General features: G+C 49.3%; 6 protein-coding genes across 6 annotated transcripts; 4 read left to right on the top strand and 2 right to left on the bottom strand.

Annotated features, from left to right (window-relative positions):
- Positions 1-401: 401 nt before the first annotated feature.
- On the top strand, positions 402-2,704 carry F4817DRAFT_131302 (uncharacterized protein). The gene is made up of 4 exons (XM_049297754.1): positions 402-639; positions 708-815; positions 869-1,580; positions 1,658-2,704. The coding sequence occupies exons 1-4, from the start codon at positions 492-494 to the stop codon at positions 2,493-2,495; spliced, it is 1,806 nt and encodes a 601-aa protein (XP_049163174.1). The 5' UTR covers positions 402-491; the 3' UTR covers positions 2,496-2,704.
- A 208-nt stretch (positions 2,705-2,912) lies between these two features.
- F4817DRAFT_311697 (uncharacterized protein) lies at positions 2,913-3,628 on the bottom strand (the record flags this gene model as incomplete). Its single annotated transcript, XM_049300027.1, has 2 exons — positions 2,913-3,451; positions 3,511-3,628. The coding sequence occupies 2 exons, from the start codon at positions 3,626-3,628 to the stop codon at positions 2,913-2,915; spliced, it is 657 nt and encodes a 218-aa protein (XP_049163173.1).
- Positions 3,629-4,094: 466 nt separating this feature from the next.
- F4817DRAFT_324517 (uncharacterized protein) lies at positions 4,095-7,235 on the top strand. Its single transcript, XM_049301653.1, has 2 exons — positions 4,095-4,754; positions 4,812-7,235. The coding sequence occupies exons 1-2, from the start codon at positions 4,476-4,478 to the stop codon at positions 6,909-6,911; spliced, it is 2,379 nt and encodes a 792-aa protein (XP_049163172.1). The 5' UTR covers positions 4,095-4,475; the 3' UTR covers positions 6,912-7,235.
- Positions 7,236-7,579: 344 nt separating this feature from the next.
- F4817DRAFT_324516 (exocyst complex component Sec5-domain-containing protein) lies at positions 7,580-11,486 on the bottom strand. The gene is made up of 3 exons (XM_049301652.1): positions 10,898-11,486; positions 8,743-10,826; positions 7,580-8,689 (listed from the first exon to the last, which is right to left on the bottom strand). The coding sequence occupies exons 1-3, from the start codon at positions 11,226-11,228 to the stop codon at positions 7,955-7,957; spliced, it is 3,150 nt and encodes a 1,049-aa protein (XP_049163171.1). The 5' UTR covers positions 11,229-11,486; the 3' UTR covers positions 7,580-7,954.
- Positions 11,487-11,647: 161 nt separating this feature from the next.
- On the top strand, positions 11,648-13,730 carry F4817DRAFT_324514 (uncharacterized protein). The gene is made up of 5 exons (XM_049301651.1): positions 11,648-11,974; positions 12,039-12,095; positions 12,223-12,309; positions 12,364-12,486; positions 12,550-13,730. The coding sequence occupies exons 1-5, from the start codon at positions 11,888-11,890 to the stop codon at positions 13,339-13,341; spliced, it is 1,146 nt and encodes a 381-aa protein (XP_049163170.1). The 5' UTR covers positions 11,648-11,887; the 3' UTR covers positions 13,342-13,730.
- A 3,171-nt stretch (positions 13,731-16,901) lies between these two features.
- On the top strand, positions 16,902-17,189 carry F4817DRAFT_311693 (uncharacterized protein; the record flags this gene model as incomplete). The annotated part of the gene is made up of 2 exons (XM_049300026.1): positions 16,902-17,011; positions 17,081-17,189. The coding sequence occupies 2 exons, from the start codon at positions 16,902-16,904 to the stop codon at positions 17,187-17,189; spliced, it is 219 nt and encodes a 72-aa protein (XP_049163169.1).
- Positions 17,190-17,793: the final 604 nt, after the last annotated feature.

Raw genomic sequence — 17,793 nt, 5'->3', positions numbered from 1 at the left:
GCCCTGCTGGGTACACCGCTATTGCTAACCCCATGGGCTCCTACGGTACCGGATGTTCCACTGCAAGGGGGTTTTTTTTTTCCTTCCCCCCCCCCCCCCCCCCCCCCCCCCCCCCCCCTGTTCCAATATGTCGTCGCCGCGCCGTTGTTGGGCAGCTCACCTCATTTATAAGTTGCCAGTAATCCTTTGGGGGTTGGGAACCATTTTCCGCCCTCATAATGCTTCTGTGGGTAGTAGTTTACGTAGGAGAATAATCGGTCAACTCCTAGTAAGTAAAGTCAAGTCAAGTCAGTCGATTCGGGGCGAGTGACTGCGAGACGCACATACAGATAGTTGAGCTTGCCAGTGTCGTGGCCTGCGATGAGGGTTTGCCATACCAATAAGGAATCCTACACGTCTCCTTGGCTTCCTTCGAAACCCCAGGCTACTATATTCCCGACCGAATCCCTCATAATGTTTAATCTTTCCTCCTGAAATGTCAAACCGCCCCAATGAAGGGCTTGCGTTCGCCTTTCCCGCTGGTACTCGCGGTATTAGGATGTTTGGGAAGAATCAGCTTGGTCGACGGACATGGCCTCACCAGACGTACCGTCGATAACCCCGGTCCCGATGGTTTCATCCGACATAGATATCCTTCAGGTCAGCTAAGATGGGATTTTCTAAGTTTCTAAGAGAGAAAAAGAGTTTGGTCTAACTTCTGGGTTTAGTCGTGCCGTTTGGTGATTACGTCTACATAGATGGCGGTCAAATGTTTCAGCCGAACAACGGAAATGGGTCGAATAGCACTCAGTCGGATCCATACACTTCCTACCCCGGTATATCCAATAGCGCTCATGTACGCATAACGCATTTGCTAATAGATGAACAGTAAGCTCGACGCTTTCCCTCAACTTAAACGAATCATGGACGAACGAAACGGTCGAATTTCGGACGATCCCGAAGGCGGCGCCGCTTCTCGGGCAGCAAGTCTACTGGACCGACCACTCGTATAACCCGGGTGCCTTCTATGTTTGGGGTGGAAAGACGATGGACAACGGATCGCCGCCGGAGGACCAGCTATGGTATTTTAGTGCTGACGGCTCGGGTGGCGGGTCATGGTCACAGCTTCCCCAGGGCGATTACCGCCAGTTCTCACAACTTCTACGTCCGGCCGGCGCATCATTTACGCAGAGCGCCAATATGGGCTATTCGTTTGGTGGTCTAGCTAGTCGGGAGTCCGACCACTCGATTCAGAAGGCCGATCCTGGTTACGCTGTGAAGGGAGTTGTATCATACGATTTTCAGACCAACCAATGGGCTAATCATAGCTCGGAATCATTCGGGGATTACGGTACTAGCTTATACGGTTGTGCCGAATATGTACCATTCGGACCTAACGGATTATTGGTCTTCCTCGGTGGCATCGAGACGACCGTTGACGTAAACAGCGTGTATACCAACGGAGTCAGTTGGACTGAACTCACGCTATACGATCCGGTAACAGGAAAGTGGTATACACAGAAGACAACAGGAGACCCACCGCCACGGGTCGAACGAGCTTGTAGTGTCGGTGTTCGGGGGCCTAACAACACGTATGAAATGTAGGTCTATCCTTGGTAGTCGGCTAAGAGGTTATATAAGGAAAGAAAATGAACTAATATTGCTTGGCTGGATTTAGATTCATTTATGGTGGCTCACTGGTCACCTATGGAAATACGTTTTCTGGCGTCTACGTACTATCTCTGCCTGGATTCCATTTCTTCAAATCGAATTCTCCCGGTACGCCGCGTGCCGACCATGGTTGCGCGGTCATCGGCAAGGGCAGGAGACAGATGCTTAGTTATGGAGGCATCGATGCTGGCCCTGAGCTTGATTTTGACAACATGACGAGCGATCCGTGGAGACAAGGTCTTGGTGTTTACGATATGACTGAGATGACATGGACGAACTCGTACGATGTAGATGCTGCAGACTATGAGAGCCCCGCCGTGGTGAGGGATTGGTATGCCCAAGGGAATATGAAGACTATGACCTGGGATAACGACGAGCTTAAAGGGCTATTCGTTAACGGTAGTTCAAGCACATACGGTATGATGAACAACTCCGCTATAACAGAAGATTTGCCAAAAGACTCTCTGAGCTCGGCCCAAAGGACTGGTGTTATTATCGGTAGCACTGTAGGAGGAGTAGTGGTGCTTACGGCCATCGGCGCTGCCATATTTTTAATGCGGCGAAGAAGACGTCGTCGACAAAGCAGCCGGGCCAGCAGCACGATAAACGAGTACAGACCGGAGCCGTGGCCGAAAGATTCGCCGCGGTTGCGGTCGACTACGCCGGGGACGATGACGACGTTTGTATCTTCGCAAACCCCGGTAGAACCAGTAGAGATAAATGGTATAACGAGAGGGGAACTACCCGCGGAGGATGTAAAATGGACATACGAGCTTCCGGTTCCCACACCACACGCCACACCACGGCTGAGGCCAGAGCTTCCAGATAGGAAGTTTTCACATTAATATTATTTTGTAAAGAGTATAAATAAAATATAATGACTTGTGCTTAATATGGTCAGCTTAGACGGCCAACTTATTGAATTGTGAGGCGAAGCGTACCGAGACGAATCGGTCGTACTTCTAAGTTTTCTCCCTATAACCTAAACTCGGCCGGAATTCTCATTTATTTTCCACGCGAATTGAATTCGTCGTCTTGTGGCTTCTTCGCAGCATGAATGCAGTAAGCGTAGCATATATGCCTACGACTACCTCAAGATGTCTTAACCTTGTTGTATATAGTGGTGTACAGCTTAACTTCAAGTGTAGTGTGCCTCGAGGTTAACTGCAGTGGGTACCTTAGGAGGTAGATAAGACAGTCGAATCGTTCATTTGATCGGTTGTCCGTAAGTAGCCACGATGTTGCTACCGAAATGAACCCTCTCACTTCGTACCTCCGACTATTTTCTTCACCTTCTCGAGTAATAACCCGCTCTCACGACCTAGTTTTCGCTGGCCATCTCGACCTGGCGTCCGTGCCTTCGCCATGGCTTTCCTAAACTTCTCGCGCTCTGCGATCTTACTTTCCCGCTCCGCATTCCGTCTCGCAATCTCTTGGGCGCGCGCTTCAGCCTCCGCCTTTTTGCGGTCCCCGTCAGCTACCGCTTTGTCGAAGTAGCCGGGCTTGCGGACTTTCTGTTTCCGCTGGCGCGGGTGGCGGTCTCCTGACGGAGGCGGAGAGGAGGGCTCTGCCTGCTCCTCATCTACGTCTAGCATAGCCTGCCTCTCGGGATGGAGTTGAGGCGATGGTGGGTCTGCCTCTGCCTCTGCCTCTACGTCTACATCTGCATTTGCATTTGCATTTGCATCCTCAGTGGCGGGAGTAGTGTTAGATTTAGAAGATGCTTGCTCTGCAGCTTTAATCTTCTTGTATGCCTTTTTAACCTTTGCTTTATGAATGAGATCCCTCTTTATTTTATCAACTTGGTACAAATTTGAGTTAGCATTACAGCGATTTAACGAGAGTCTCATGGTATCAAACCTTTTCTCCTCCAAGGACCATCCGGTAAGTTTTCTGGGCCTACTCGGAAGCCTTTGCGAAGCTTTTTTGCTGCCGGTGTGGCTGCAGCATCCGATTCAAGAGTTCTCTTAGGTGCCATAATCAGCGGATAATAAGTTATCAGTTCCTGATGGATTTCTTGATCTTAAACCTGGACCATGAGCATTTGATAGGTGATATGTTCAACAAGTTTTACATGAAGGACAAGTTGAGATGACAGGATGAATATCGATAAGATTTAGTGGGGACTGAGCACCGAAAAAAAAAGCCCTTTCTGCAATGCGCTATGTGATCTTAGTGGACTTATTCCACAGTGGACGTAGTAGGGGTTTGCGCTAACATTAGATGATTAGACAGGGTGTTACCGGCATACTAGCTCGTCCCAGGTATAGCATGAGCCCTATTACCGGTCCGCCCCTGCCGAATACCGCCTCATTCTGGCTTAAGTTTGTCCCAAACTGGCTACGCTCTTTCCTGAATAGGCGCGAAACGGAATAAAATGGACCACTAATTATGATGACGCTGAACTTAGTAACACCTCACTGTAGTCATAATTTGATAGGTGAGGAAGGTCCGGATGATCAAGCGATCCTGCATTAACTTCCTACTGTACCTCAATCTCGTACACCTGTCTCATGATAATAGGACCTTCTCACTTTTCACCTTTCAACTTTCAACTCCAAATCGTACACGTAGTTATTTCCTAGTCCGAACAGGGCAATAATTACAGCTCTTTGTCGAGCAGGACGGACCCTTTACATCTCGTTCCGTTCCGCTTCGGACAATCTTGTCAAATGAGTCAATGGAACGAAGACAACGAGTCAGTTACTGGTAGCGGTTCATTTCTTAGCGACGTATAAGAAACTACTTTAATGGCAGTTGAATATGTTCGAATGCTTATAACGTAACATCGTCTTTCAAGTTCTAGGTCGACAACTGGGTGTACGATGCCCGCTTTCCAGGTAGACCTAGAGCAGAGGGAGTCCGCTGAGCAGTCGCCGGCGCCCACCATGGCGCCACCAGCAGATCAATTCCACAACAGCAGCGCTTTAAGGAGGAAGCAATCGGAGGAAAGTATCAGTACCGAATTATGCGAAGGTCCGATACCAGACAGTCCAGCACCTCAAACGCCAGAGCAAAATTCACCGACCGAGTGCTCCGACAGATCGGAACTGATCGAGCGATTAAAGAGAGGCGAGAGTCCAACTTGGAGGCCAAGTCGACATGTTGGTAGTCATATTTCACCTTATACTTTCCAATCTACTAACATGGCTGGGAACCAGTTCGGATCGATATGGGGTCAACAGCCAGCATCTCCTACTCGAAGTCCAAAACACTCGGCGGCAGATTCACCGATTCTACTACCTTCAGCTACAATAACCCCGGAGCGGCAAAGCACCGACTCGAATGATGAGACAAGGCAGCGAGAGGGACTAAGTATCGAGCGTCCTCGTTCAGCTCTTCATAGTGGTGACTTTACACATGACGAATCTTCTGAGAATGCTAGTGCCATACCAGATCACCAACAAGCTCAAAGGGGGCAAGATTTTGATGGTATTAGTGAGTCATGGTTAACTACTCCGCCTCTAAAGCTTGTTACTCGCTTCCCCTTCGAAGGCCAGCAGATCTCGGCGAGGAGACCAGACGAGACGCACGCAGGTTTTTCTCCTTTATCTTCTTCTATTTCTTCAAGCTTCATCTATAAGCCGCCTACTAGTCCTTTAGTCCAGTCAGAAAGCAATGACGATATTGATTTGACGTCCCCTATGGATGGCATTGATATCAGTTCATGCCTTTCTGTAAATTCGCGCCGGCACACATTCATGTCATCTTATTCAAATTCATACGCTATCCCCTATAGTCCGTCACCAAGACAGCTGCCTCCTCTACGCCAAGAGAGAACGTTTCCTTACCAAGCACATCAACCACGGCGGTCTCTCGCTTCAACTCCTAATTTCCCCACGGCTGCATCTTCACCGCAGACCCCTGCTTTCTTCCGGTCAAGACGCCCGTCGTTTAGCTCAGAAATATCACCCATCCAACATGCTTCTATGGTAGGGTCTTATGAAGAAAGTATCTTACGCGGACGGATGTCTACAACCCCCTCAAAGCCTCTCGATTTCTTAGCTCAGATTGGCGTACTCGGGTTGGGTAAGTGCAAGCCAAGCCTACGATGTCCGTCCCATGTGACATTACCTTTCCCTGCCGTGTTCTATAGTTATGCCAACTCCTCTCACGGGCGCTCTAAAGCTGAAGATGGGCCGAGTCCGTATGTTGGTCAGATTGACTTGGAGAATGGCCTTCCGAATCAGGAAGAGGAAGCGAGGTCAAAGCGAAAGATGCAAAGCAGGGTTTTAGACCGAAAGTTGGAAGACGATAAGACGGAAGTGGGCAACCGTCCCGCAGAGCCATCGGAGCGTGACCCGCGCAGAGCTCAGCGATCCAAACGTAGGTCCGGTTCTCCCAGGGCACCACCGGGTGGTAGCTACCGTATCCCCGAGAAGGGGCAAGTTCAGATTGTGATCAAAAACCCCAATAAAACCGCTGTCAAGCTATTTCTTGTTCCGTACGATCTAGCAGGGATGGAGCCTGGTACAAAGACTTTTATTCGGCAGCGAAGCTATTCGGCTGGTCCGATCATTGACAATATGCCTAAAACGAAAGATAGCGAGACCACAGACAGGCCGATTCTTAGGTATCTCGTCCATCTGCATATATGTTGTTCCTCGAAAGGTCGGTATTATTTGTACAAAAGTATTAGAGTTGTCTTCGCAAACCGCGTGCCTGATGGGAAAGAGAAACTTCGAAATGAGATTTCTCTACCGGAGCCCAAATTCACTGGCTACAAGCCGATCAGAGCTATGCACCCTCCTATCTCAGGCGGTTATGGTCCCGGTGCTAGCCTGGCTGCTGATAAGGCGTTTAGACGACGTAGCTCCGGATTCCATTTCGGCGCTCCCGGTCAAGTGTATGATACGACCGGCGGGTTTCCCCCGAGTCATACGCCGCATCAACCCTTTGTATCAGATTTTGCAGGTCATAACGCGCCAGTTGAACCGGTACCTCTCAGGCATAGTGGAATAAGGAGCATAGTGGATGAAGCCAGCAACGCAGGTCCTGCTGACCCCTTGTCGCCAGATTCATCCCAGACCAGCCGGCCAACCACGCAATACTCGAGCGATGTATCGAGTTGGGGTGGGCCAGACGCCCAAATTGACAAATACAACAAACTTAATAAGGGTGATGTAGGCTATGGGGGCAATGCATTTGCTCGCCTGATTAACGGCAACACTGGTGTTGCCGAGGGCCTACTATCGCAGCGATTGCGATCTCTAGGTGTTGATGGCCAGATAGACCAGGAGTCTTCGACAATAGAGGAATAGGCCTTTGATTTAATTCATCGTTCTACTCCGGTGTTAGGATCTGACTATTAGGATATCCTTCATCGGCTTGTGGAAGGATTAGCAAGGTCATATTAGGAGTACTTGGGCGCTATTTGGTGTATGTTACTGCCACGGTGTAGCTATTTATCGCCTCGTAGCCATGGTTGGTTTCTGGTCGGCATAATTTAGATAAAATACCCTCTGAAGCCTATTTTCCGGATGGTTGTATCTCTATGAGTTCTATGACCCTTCTTGCATAATCTTTTAGTTACTTCGACGGAGCTTCTCGTGGTGTAAACTTCTTCATAGTACGAAGGTTGGGGCCAAAAGTTTCGCACATCTAAGCTTGGCAAAGCCACGTGCGAATAAAAAGAGATTGTACGGTCTTATTTAAGCTATAGTGGCTGATATCGCTATAAATATAGTGGTAAGCCACCTAAACTTAGTGAACGAGCCACTATCCGACCTTTAGCTTAGCGTGTGGCTAATACAGTACTAATAAGTCGAAAAACGTATAAAATACGGTGCTAAGATTTAGACGTGCGAAACTTTTGGCCCCAACCTTCGTACTTTTATCAATAAGGGCTCATGGCGAATATGTAGCTCGCTTATAAAACGGAATTTGTAGAAACTAAGTTAGAATAGATTCTAACTCTACAGAGAAGCCGTAGCATCTACCTGTGAGTATTTAAGAAAGCAACTAACTAGCATGATCACAATATGAAACTTCACTTTAGGAATCGGTCATACACGGTTCTGTTAGACGGCTATCAACCGACCACGTTCTCCTTTTAGCTACTATCTAACTTTACTATTCCATCTCTTCAATAGGGATGTCCAGCCCCTAAGGTAACTCCCCGGTTCCTAGCTTGAACTACAGTACCTAATGTATGTGACATGCACGTCCTCGCTCCTCGTCCACTAGTGCAAAGGACAGAACGGATAGGCTTCGTTTAGGAACCCATAAAACGCTTCTCCTTTATTCCACTCCATCAGTAACCTTGAACCTACCATCGCAGCTACAAACCTACGTGCTGTCTGTTCTACCCCGTAGTAGTCCTCTCAATCCCCGGCCCCGGCCCCGGGCCCGAGCCTCTAGCAGTCGAAGACACAGACCCCTGCCCGGGCGCTCGGCGCGGCCTCTTAAAACACGCGAACTGGGCACGGCTCTGCTCCCGAAGCTTCTTCAGGACCTCTCTCATGCCGGGCAGCTCGTCCTGCAGACGCGCGCGGGCCTGGTTATCCGTCTTGGAGTCGAGCATGGAGTAGACCTCGCCCTGGATGGCGGAGGCGCGCTCCGTCGTGTACTGGCTGAGCGTCTGGGCGAAGAACTCGACGTCGAGCGTGGCCTGCATGAGCGCGCCCAGGTCGAATCTCGGGCGCGCCTTGAGGGATTCTAGAAGCTCGCGGCTGAGCTGCTCGAGGAGGTACGAGAGGACTTGGTGCGTCATGCTGGGTGCTGTGGTGGAGACTTGCGTGTGGACTAGGACTAGGGTGAGCAGGGCTTCGTAGACGTATGGTTTGACTTGTGTGGGCTTGGGAGGAGCCCAGTTGGGGTCGGAGAGGCCGGCGCGGATGATCTTGCGTAGGCTATCGAGTGATGGTCGGGTGTAGGATTGGAATAGGCGGGCGTCGATCTGGCCGAGGACGTCTTTGATAGTCTTGGATTCATCTGTGAGTTTGACGGAGAAGGCGTTCTCGAATTGGCCGTTTAGGTTGGGCACTACTTTAGTGCGCAGAGCGTGAAGGTTACCGAGCGTCAAGAGCATACGGACGTTCTGTATTCTAATGTTAGTCCTAATTTCCGTAGTATACTTCCAAGGGAACTCACTCTATCACCGGGGTCGACGGTCTCCGAGCCGAGACTCAAGGACACCCTCTCACTACCGGGCCTCACAGTTAGATCCGCATCAGTAGTCCATTCATCATCCGCCTTCTTGATCGCGCGCTCCGCATTTTCAACCATTCCGCTAAGCGCTTTATAGAGCGTCGTAACATACTGACTTCTCACCATCTGCAGCAGCTTCGTCGTCGGCGCAGAGACAATATCCCCTGAGCCCGGCTTAGACATCGCCTCCGGGATATAGAGAATCTTCTGCATTCCGGAGAGCAAGGCGCCTTCGAAAGAGGCGAAGCTCGTTGGCATGCGTGTGACATCTCCCATCTCCTTGGAACGTTTCCAGTCCTCGACATACTTAATGTTCTCGGCGTCTTTGTTCCAGGCAGCGCATAGGGCAGTGACACATCTCTCGCGCGCAGCACCAACCAAAGTCTTCAGCATCTCTAACTGCTTCGCGTCGCCTTGCTTAACAGGGGCTACGCTCGCCATCTCGGACGCTCCGGAACCGACCAGGTTCAGCATCCTGGATAGGTAGTGAACGCCGCTAACCGAATTAGACGTGGGGGGCCAGAATGCAAACTTTTCCCATGGCTCACCCCTTTTGGGAGATGGTGGAGGAAGGTTATTTGCATCGAAGTTGAAACGAGGGTCTCTCGTACTGCTTAACCCTGCCGACTTGGGCGTCCCAGGCGAAGGCGGTAGGGGGGAGAAGAGAAGTGAGATATCTTCAGGCGGAGCACCCGCAAAGAACTCAAAGACATGCGCACGGATCATATCAACCAACTCGATTGTGCCTTTCTGCAGATCCACGGTCCCCTGCTGGGAAAGCCTATGATGGTCTCGAGACTCGCCATTATATCCCGTGGGTAACGACTTTTGCGCTTTTCCGTCGATGAATCCTTCGACTGTTTGCCAGAACTCGATAACCTCTCCTAAAATTCCTTGGCTAGACAAGAGGGTCGATAAAAAGGCCAGCATCTTCTCCCATAATTCGATGACGTCAGGAGAATCCAAGCCAGTGGCTTTGCTCTCAACTGACTGCCGACCAAGATTCTTAAGATGCGTAGCCATCATCTGCGGTGGTGGCTTCTCACCATTTGCGAGACGACGTCGGAGCACTTCTATCTCAACTTTCGCCCTTTCACCAGCCGTCGAAATTTTGCCCTTTAGGTAGTCGTACTTGCTCAAAAGCCACACCCATATTGGGTTATCGTCCACGCCAAGCTCTAGTAATAAGCTGATTAATTCTATGTGCTGATCTTGTGGTTGTCCAACCAGAGTCTCTGTCCTCGATATGTTATGAAGCGATGTAAGCTTCCTCCATAGTTCGCGTTTGAAAAGTTGAATTTGCTCGTCAACATCGTACCACATTCGAGCTGCGAGAAGAATTTGGTACGCCTGCGTCTCGCTTGGTGGTGTTGAACCAAGGTCTTCGACGAGTTTACGAGCCTCGTCCGCAAATCTCCGGGCACGAGTGTATTCTTCCACTAGGGCCTCGTAGTCTTTCCTCTTAATGCTATCCGCAATATTAGAACTAGCCTCGATGTACTCCTTGTATCGATCGAGCGAATTCGATACGGTCTTGAGATTCTCCTCTTTCTCCCGACCGCCAAGCGCGGGTCCCCAAACATCTTCGGCCTTAGCTGCCACATCTAATAAAGGCGTCTTGATACCCATGACTCCATAATCGCTTTCTTTAATAAGCGCATTCTTCTTCCTAGTATCGTTAGGAACAGGAACTACTAGTGTATTTGTTCCCAGAGCCGCACCGCCACTACTATTCCTGAAACTACTTTTACTAGCATGTCGCGAGTGTCCACGAGCGCGATTCAGGGATGGGGGCTCAACACCTCTGTACTTCATTTCCTTATAGACATTGTCAATCGTAGCTTTGGCCCGTACGAATCTCTCAAAATTCGACTCGACCAGAACCTTCAGGGATGCAGATTTCTGATCAATAGACTTGGATAGAACGTCGAGGCCATTTAAGAGGGACTCGGTATCGGCGGTCGCATGCATTTGAGATAGGAACAAGGCAGGGGAGAAACTCGTAGAGGATAAGAGAAAGCGATTTCCTATGAAAAGATGGGTAAGTTTGGCTATATTGGTGTCTTAGGTAGGGTCATCTAGTTTCCATTAAACATACGTAGACGGACATCATCCTGGACCGGTACTCCCAATTGCTTCAATGACCTAACGACGCTTTCCGATGTCCCTAACGGGTCAGGCTCGTCCTTCTGAACTAAGTTGCTCACTCCATTTGCCGACTTCTCGGATCCTTGGACGATACTAGTCCTATTGCTGACAGCTCGTTCTAATGCCTGATATCGCGACTTTCTGCGGTTTACCTTCTGCTTCTTCTGCTGTTCCTGTTCGCTGTCCGAGTTATCGCTCTTATCCTTCTCGGCTGGCCATTCTGTGGGAAATGGTGTAGACAGCTGGTAAAACTCCAGTACGTTCCTATCGAATTCGGCCATGATTTATCGCTGCTACTCCCAATATCGATGCCTTCTACCGGTTGTATATGGCCTCGCGCCGATTCCTATGGCTTTCCCATTCGTCGAGATTTTTATGGTATTAATATCGCCGTATAATTCTACTCGCAGCTTCATACAAACTCTCAGAGCATGCCGAATTGTTGGTGATTATTCAGTTATTGACGTACTAAATAAAGGCGTTTGGCTATTGAATGTAGGTGCTACATAATAAAGTGAAGGGAGGTACTCCCGTTAGTGTTGCAGCCGTGCATCAACCTAAGACGGAACAAGGATAGATCCTGCATGTTATGTATTAGATAATGGCATAATGCAAGCTGTGCAAGCCACAATGTGGGTAGGCGGGCAGCAGCTAAAGTGGCTTGCCCTGTTTGCTCATTGATTGATATAGGTAAATGTTACGTAGCTTGTCGGCAAATCTCTGGTTGAAAATTCGTTCGGCTCAAGCTAAAGGTCCACGGGTTGTTGTTATCAGATCTTTCAGATGCAACAGCCGTCCGTCCGATACCACCCGAGCCTCAAAAGCGCCTTTTGCCAATCCCATTCCACAACCTCTTTCTCCCCCCCCCCCTGCGCCGGTATTTTAATTCTACCTTTAGGAGCCTACGACAAATATACCTTTACTCCCTTAATCATATATAATGCTGAGCATTCGAGCGGTCGCCGCACCCTTGCGGCGCCAATGCCTGGCCACTGCTCCTCGAGCCTCTGCAACTTTATCTTTCCAGGTGGGCGCTGACTGAGAGCACGAGCTTAGATAGCACGGTCGCTAACTACTCGGTCAAATTGCAGAACCAAAGATTCTACTCGGACAAGGTCGCTAAGTTTACCGGTGTAAAGGCTTCTGATGTATGTGTTCAAGCGCCTTTTGCGACATCTCCCATGTGAAATTCAGCCGAGGAAAATCACTCAAAAAATAGTACCAACTTGGCGATGCAATTTGCCTAGAAAAAACTACTAATTGTCTAAACTATAGGGCCGCTACCCCGTCAGTATTATCGAGGGTGACGGTATCGGACCTGAGATTTCGCAAGCCGTCAAAGACATTTTCGAGGCTGCCAAGGTTGGTGGACAAGTTTCACCTCGGCTCGAGATTCTTAATTCTAAAACTTCTTAGACACCTATCAGCTGGGAACCAGTCGACGTCACACCTAAGCTCGTAGACGGAAAGACTACCATCCCTTCCGAGACAATTGAGAGCATCCAAAGAAACAAGGTTGCCCTTAAGGGTCCTCTTGCTGTAAGTCTATAATCGGACATTTCTATATGCCCGCGCGCACTGCTTGCTAATTGACTTTACAAGACCCCCGTCGGCAAGGGACACGTCTCGCTTAACCTAACTCTCCGACGAACATTCAACCTCTTCGCTAACTTGCGACCCTGCCGATCCATCGCCGGCTTCAAGACGGCCTACGACAATGTCGATACCGTCCTAATCCGAGAAAACACCGAGGGCGAATACTCCGGCATTGAGCACGTTGTTGTTGATGGCGTCGTGCAGAGCATCAAGCTTATTACCCGCGAAGCCAGCGAGCGCGTCCTACGATTTGCTTTCCAACACGCCGAGGAAATCGGCCGAAAGAAGGTCCGCGTTGTACACAAGGCCACCATCATGAAGATGTCCGACGGTCTTTTCCTTAAGACCGCCCGCGACGTTGCCAAGGACTTCCCCAGTATCGAGTTCGACGCCGAGCTGCTAGACAACACCTGCTTGAAGATGGTTACCGACCCTCTGCCGTACAACGACAAGGTTCTCGTCATGCCCAACCTGTACGGTGATATTCTGTCCGATATGTGCGCCGGTCTGATTGGTGGTCTGGGTCTTACGCCCTCGGGCAACATCGGTGACGAGTGCTCCATCTTCGAGGCCGTGCACGGATCTGCTCCGGATATCGCTGGCAAGGGCCTAGCCAACCCCACCGCCCTGCTTCTCAGCTCCATGATGATGTTGAGACATATGGGCTTGACCGACTATGCGAACAGAATTGAAAAGGCTACATTCGATACCCTGGCGGAAGGAAAGTCGCTGACTGGCGATTTGGGCGGAAAGGCGAAGACTCACGAGTATGCGGCGGCTATCATTTCCAAGTTGTAGATACCTCATCATCATCCATCATCCATCCATAGTGGCGTCTGTTAGAGGGAGATATGCGGTTGCTCTGTAAAGTGTACAACAATGGGAACGATTTTGCATGATTCAAGCCGAGTCGGGTCCGAAATCCGGTTAGGCAGGATGAGTATTGTGATGAACTAGGCCGTTGAACTACTCTTTCCTAATTACTTCAGTCTCGTGATTTAGATGGAGAGGATAATAAGAATATGATCTATCTAAACATAATTCACTCCCAGGACCATGTTGTCGTATTAAGAAGACACCGTACCAAAAGTGGTCCTATCCACAACCACGTCACTTCCAGCTGTAGATCATATCACAAGAAGCTTAGGGTTGACCTGATGTTGAAGCCAAGCATTGCTACCAGTAAGGCTGAATGGGAATCTTAGACTAGCTTCGTGCCAAGGTGCCTCTCCCGTTATAATTCTGGGAATACCAATCAAAAAGACTCAACGTAATAACACTAGTGCGCCAAAAGTCCTGAATCCTATCATGCACGATCCTGAGGTATTTTCTAAGGGGAAGACTAGCCGGTACGTCGGATATTGCTTCGGAAGACTACCTAGGTAGTTTAGAGAAAATAGGGTGGATTGAGGGACCAGAAGTATATATTAAACTAGACAACTCAACCGGATGACCGACATTCGAGCCGGGGAGATAAGTTGCGATCTCCAGTATGCCGAAGTCGACGAACGGAGTTTCATTTCTCTTGATGCCACCCAGCCGTCGAATATCGTGTATTACAACTTGGTTAGCTTGCCTCTCATATGATAGTATCTTTAGATATTGCAAGCTGCCGTATCACGACTATCTACTAGATGAGATAATGAGACCACCTACATGCCACAATATAAGCTATCAGGACACAATTATCGCCAGGACCCTAAATGTTAAAGCCAAGGACATGCACGAGATAATACTCTATATGGTAGTCGTATACCACGGACAACACCATGGTAATAGCGGCCAACGATAGTCTCCCTACCCACCATCGGATATGTAGCCGGGTTTCGGGTATCAAGCCGAAATAATAGTCCCCCACGCTGAATAGCTTCCCGTCAGTCCCCGGGCAGACTCACATGCGAGACAAGATAACCAACATGGACTGATTATCCCTCAACATATTACCACTCCGCGTCAGATATATACGTCAGCCCAACGACCCTGAAGATGGACAGTTCCAATTGACCTGTAGCAACCCAAACAAAAGCACAGAGCATCGTTCAGCCGGCTTAATAGAAGCATTAGTTGTGCAACGCCTTCTCTCAGCTGCTTGTATGCGGTTAGGAACAGCACCACCGATACGAAGAGCCGGTAATACGACCTATCGATCGGGCTAGTAAAACTTACAGCCGCTTGCACTCTCGGGTTACGCTCACGGGAGAGGGGCGTAGTCTTAGGCTTAAGCAGGCCCGTAGGATTGCTTACGATCGAGGATTGCTACACAACTTGCAAGTCCCCAGGATATGGTCAGATTGCCATTTCTGGGGAAATGCCTCAGTCGTAGGGCAGGGGGATGGTTATCAGGGATGTTTCTCGGGACAGAGTGTGGGGGGGCTTAAAGAAACCTGGAGATTGGAGCTAAAGAATACATTTCGTGGTATGTAGAAGTGAAAACCGTATTAGCAAGTACTATTAGGTATCCATCTCGTGCCGAGTTAATAAGGTATAGACATTTGACGACGAGATCGAGTTGGTAACTACGGTCCCGAACGTCGGTATGAGCTGTAATACACGGGATCAATCTACGCTGTCTAGCCTCGCCCGACTTCTTAATTGGACGTCGCCATAATAAGGCTGGGGAAAATGTAAGCTCTAAGAGATAATCTGAGACAAACTGGGCGACGGGCGAGGGGCAACAGGAAGTTTCACCGAGTCTATCTAGCCCGCCAAAGGAGTTTCAATGATATTGGCTTACATGTAGGTATCGAGTTACTTCAATACACACAAATTTCGAGTAATCCGTTTCGCGGTAGGTAAATTTCAGGGAGCGCTACGGCGATAGCGCGGGAATAAGACCATGCCTAAATACTTAGGTACCCGACTAGTCTCAGTAAGGTTAGAAGCCGGCTCGCTTGGAAATTGCTCAACCAATCACGGCGTCTCGGCTGAACCGTTTGGGGAAATCGATGACAGGGTTTGCGTGGGACCGGGAAACCAAGACTTTACAAGATCGTCCTAGCCGCAAAAGCAGGCTGCGCTTCGAAAGTTGGCCGACGCCCATAAGTTATGTATTCCCACCGTACATACGTAGGGGAAGATCGGCCTCTTCTAGAAGGGCTTCCAAGCATTCCAAGCATTAGAGTGCTATGTAAAGTTTCCAAGGTGGGAGACATTGAAGCTTTCTTGTGCCTGCCAAGCTTTCCTCGCAAGCAGCCATCGGCATGTTCTACTGTAAGAGATCGAAAAGCAAGATCAGAACAACCCTTCTGCCTTGTGTGAACCTTTCCTGACTGAGAGTTGGATTTGACACGAAACTTTAGTATGTGATCGGCATAGGATCGTTGAACCGTAACGCAAACCAGTTATGTAGGTTGGGTACCTAATGTAGCAAACTAGACCGATTTTCCTGTAGTTACATGTTATACATACCTCATAGTAGTAGGCTCGAGTCCTCCCACATGCTAACATGCTAACATGCTACTAACAGACTAGTAAACAAAGAAGGCTTTTTCCGCTTCGTCCAAAGAGAAAGCTAGTAATTGTGATAATCCCGCACGACTTACGGATTACGGATTACGGATTATGGCGGTCCATGCAGATACCGCTTATTCGAGGGGTGGGCATAGGTATCTCGACATGATCTAATTTCCAAAAACTCAAGTCGGCCAATGTACGTACAGGTTACATCATGCATAACCCTCACATATGTCGCGTGACACTTCTGGCAACGCTCATCTTTTCCTATGACGAGAAGTCATGTACATTAGGAGGTATGTTAGGTATACATACACGTATGGGGTGTGGGCTGCAGGCGGTCTGGGTAGTGTAACTATTCCCAGAGCCGACAAATGACAAATGTCGATCATGAATAGGTTATCCTTGACCACTACTTACAAGGATTTATCATGATGGCTTTAGAGCTTCCTTATTCTCGCACCCCCCAGAAAACTTAACACGTAGTGCCGCCGGTGCGCCGCAACAAGTGGGCTGCATCTTGGAACAAAATCACTCACCGGCGCCGCTTAGTATCATAACTATTATTACTGGGGACTAATCAACTTCCGGCCTTGCAGCTTAAGGGGTCCAGCTATCCCGTACCTAGGTAGCTCAGCACGTATCTAGTAGTTGAGGGCAAAACCGGCATCTCCGGTCGTTTCGTGAAAAGTATATATAGCCTCCTCGTCGTCTCCTTCACAACCTCCGTTTTTTTCCTACCTCGAGTGTTTCTATCAACCACTTCCTCAAGACCAATCTCCACTCTAAAGCCCCCTTCCTCATTCTTGACCAGTTCTTCTAAGACTTAGTCCGCCAACGACTACTTACAACACATTCACTTATACAAACATTAAACTTAATAACTCACAATCTCATCCATCACCATGCCTTCCGTAGACATCAAGCAGATCGTTGACACCAAGCCTCTGAGCTTCACCATCAAGACCGGAAGCGGCAAATGGCAATGCCAGATTCACAGCGACAGAGCCTCATAGTAAGTTTGCTACCTCCCGGCCTATCGTAGCTTTTATTACGTTGGGTAACGACTAACACGCAAACCTAGCGAGCGCTCGCGCACCACAAAGGCGCCGGGGATCTCCCGCATGGATTCCGGCCTATCCACCTCGACGAGGTCGTCGACCAGCTCGGTCGCGAGCACCTCGTCGCACTAAACTACCTACACAAATGAAATAATTCCCCGTCCGAGGGGGAACCCTGCCGTCGCGTTCCGTCCAACGGTCCGGCCTCGCGAGGGTACACAGCGCATGCACAATTGCTAGAATTGGTCGAGTTATTCTTAATCGGGAATAGGTAATACGAAGATTGGGGGGGCACCTGATGCGGTATTATTCTGGATCGGCTGGGGCGGGAGGAAAAAGCTTAGCTTGTCGGTCATATCAGTTCTATGCTAGGTACATCCGACTGCATCACACATGATATAGGTATCGAACATTGGGGGGTGGGAGGGGGCGAGCGTGGAAATGCGGGATAGCGCGACTCCGGATCCAATTGGACGGGCGAGGGTCTTGGGGGGAGAGACGTCAAGGCGAATCAACCGTTGATTCGTGACCAATGCGTTGAAACGGACCCCCAAAACCTACCAACAGCAGACGCACGTGGGCAGAAACTGAACTGAACATGAACAAAGAAGTAAAACAGATAAAAGACTGAAAAAAAATTGATTACTACTGTTCCTATTTTTTACATATATTGCTTGACTTCGGCTGTTCGTGATAGGTAATCCCGTTGGCGACGAGGACGAATCGGATCTGGCGG

Source organism: Daldinia loculata (genome assembly GCF_022478755.1).
Source record: "Daldinia loculata strain CBS 113971 unplaced genomic scaffold F4817scaffold_3, whole genome shotgun sequence".
Taxonomy (NCBI): Eukaryota; Fungi; Ascomycota; class Sordariomycetes; order Xylariales; family Hypoxylaceae; genus Daldinia; species Daldinia loculata.
The sequence above is the reverse complement of the archived record's forward strand: the minus strand, read 5'-3'. Positions and strand labels throughout refer to the sequence as shown.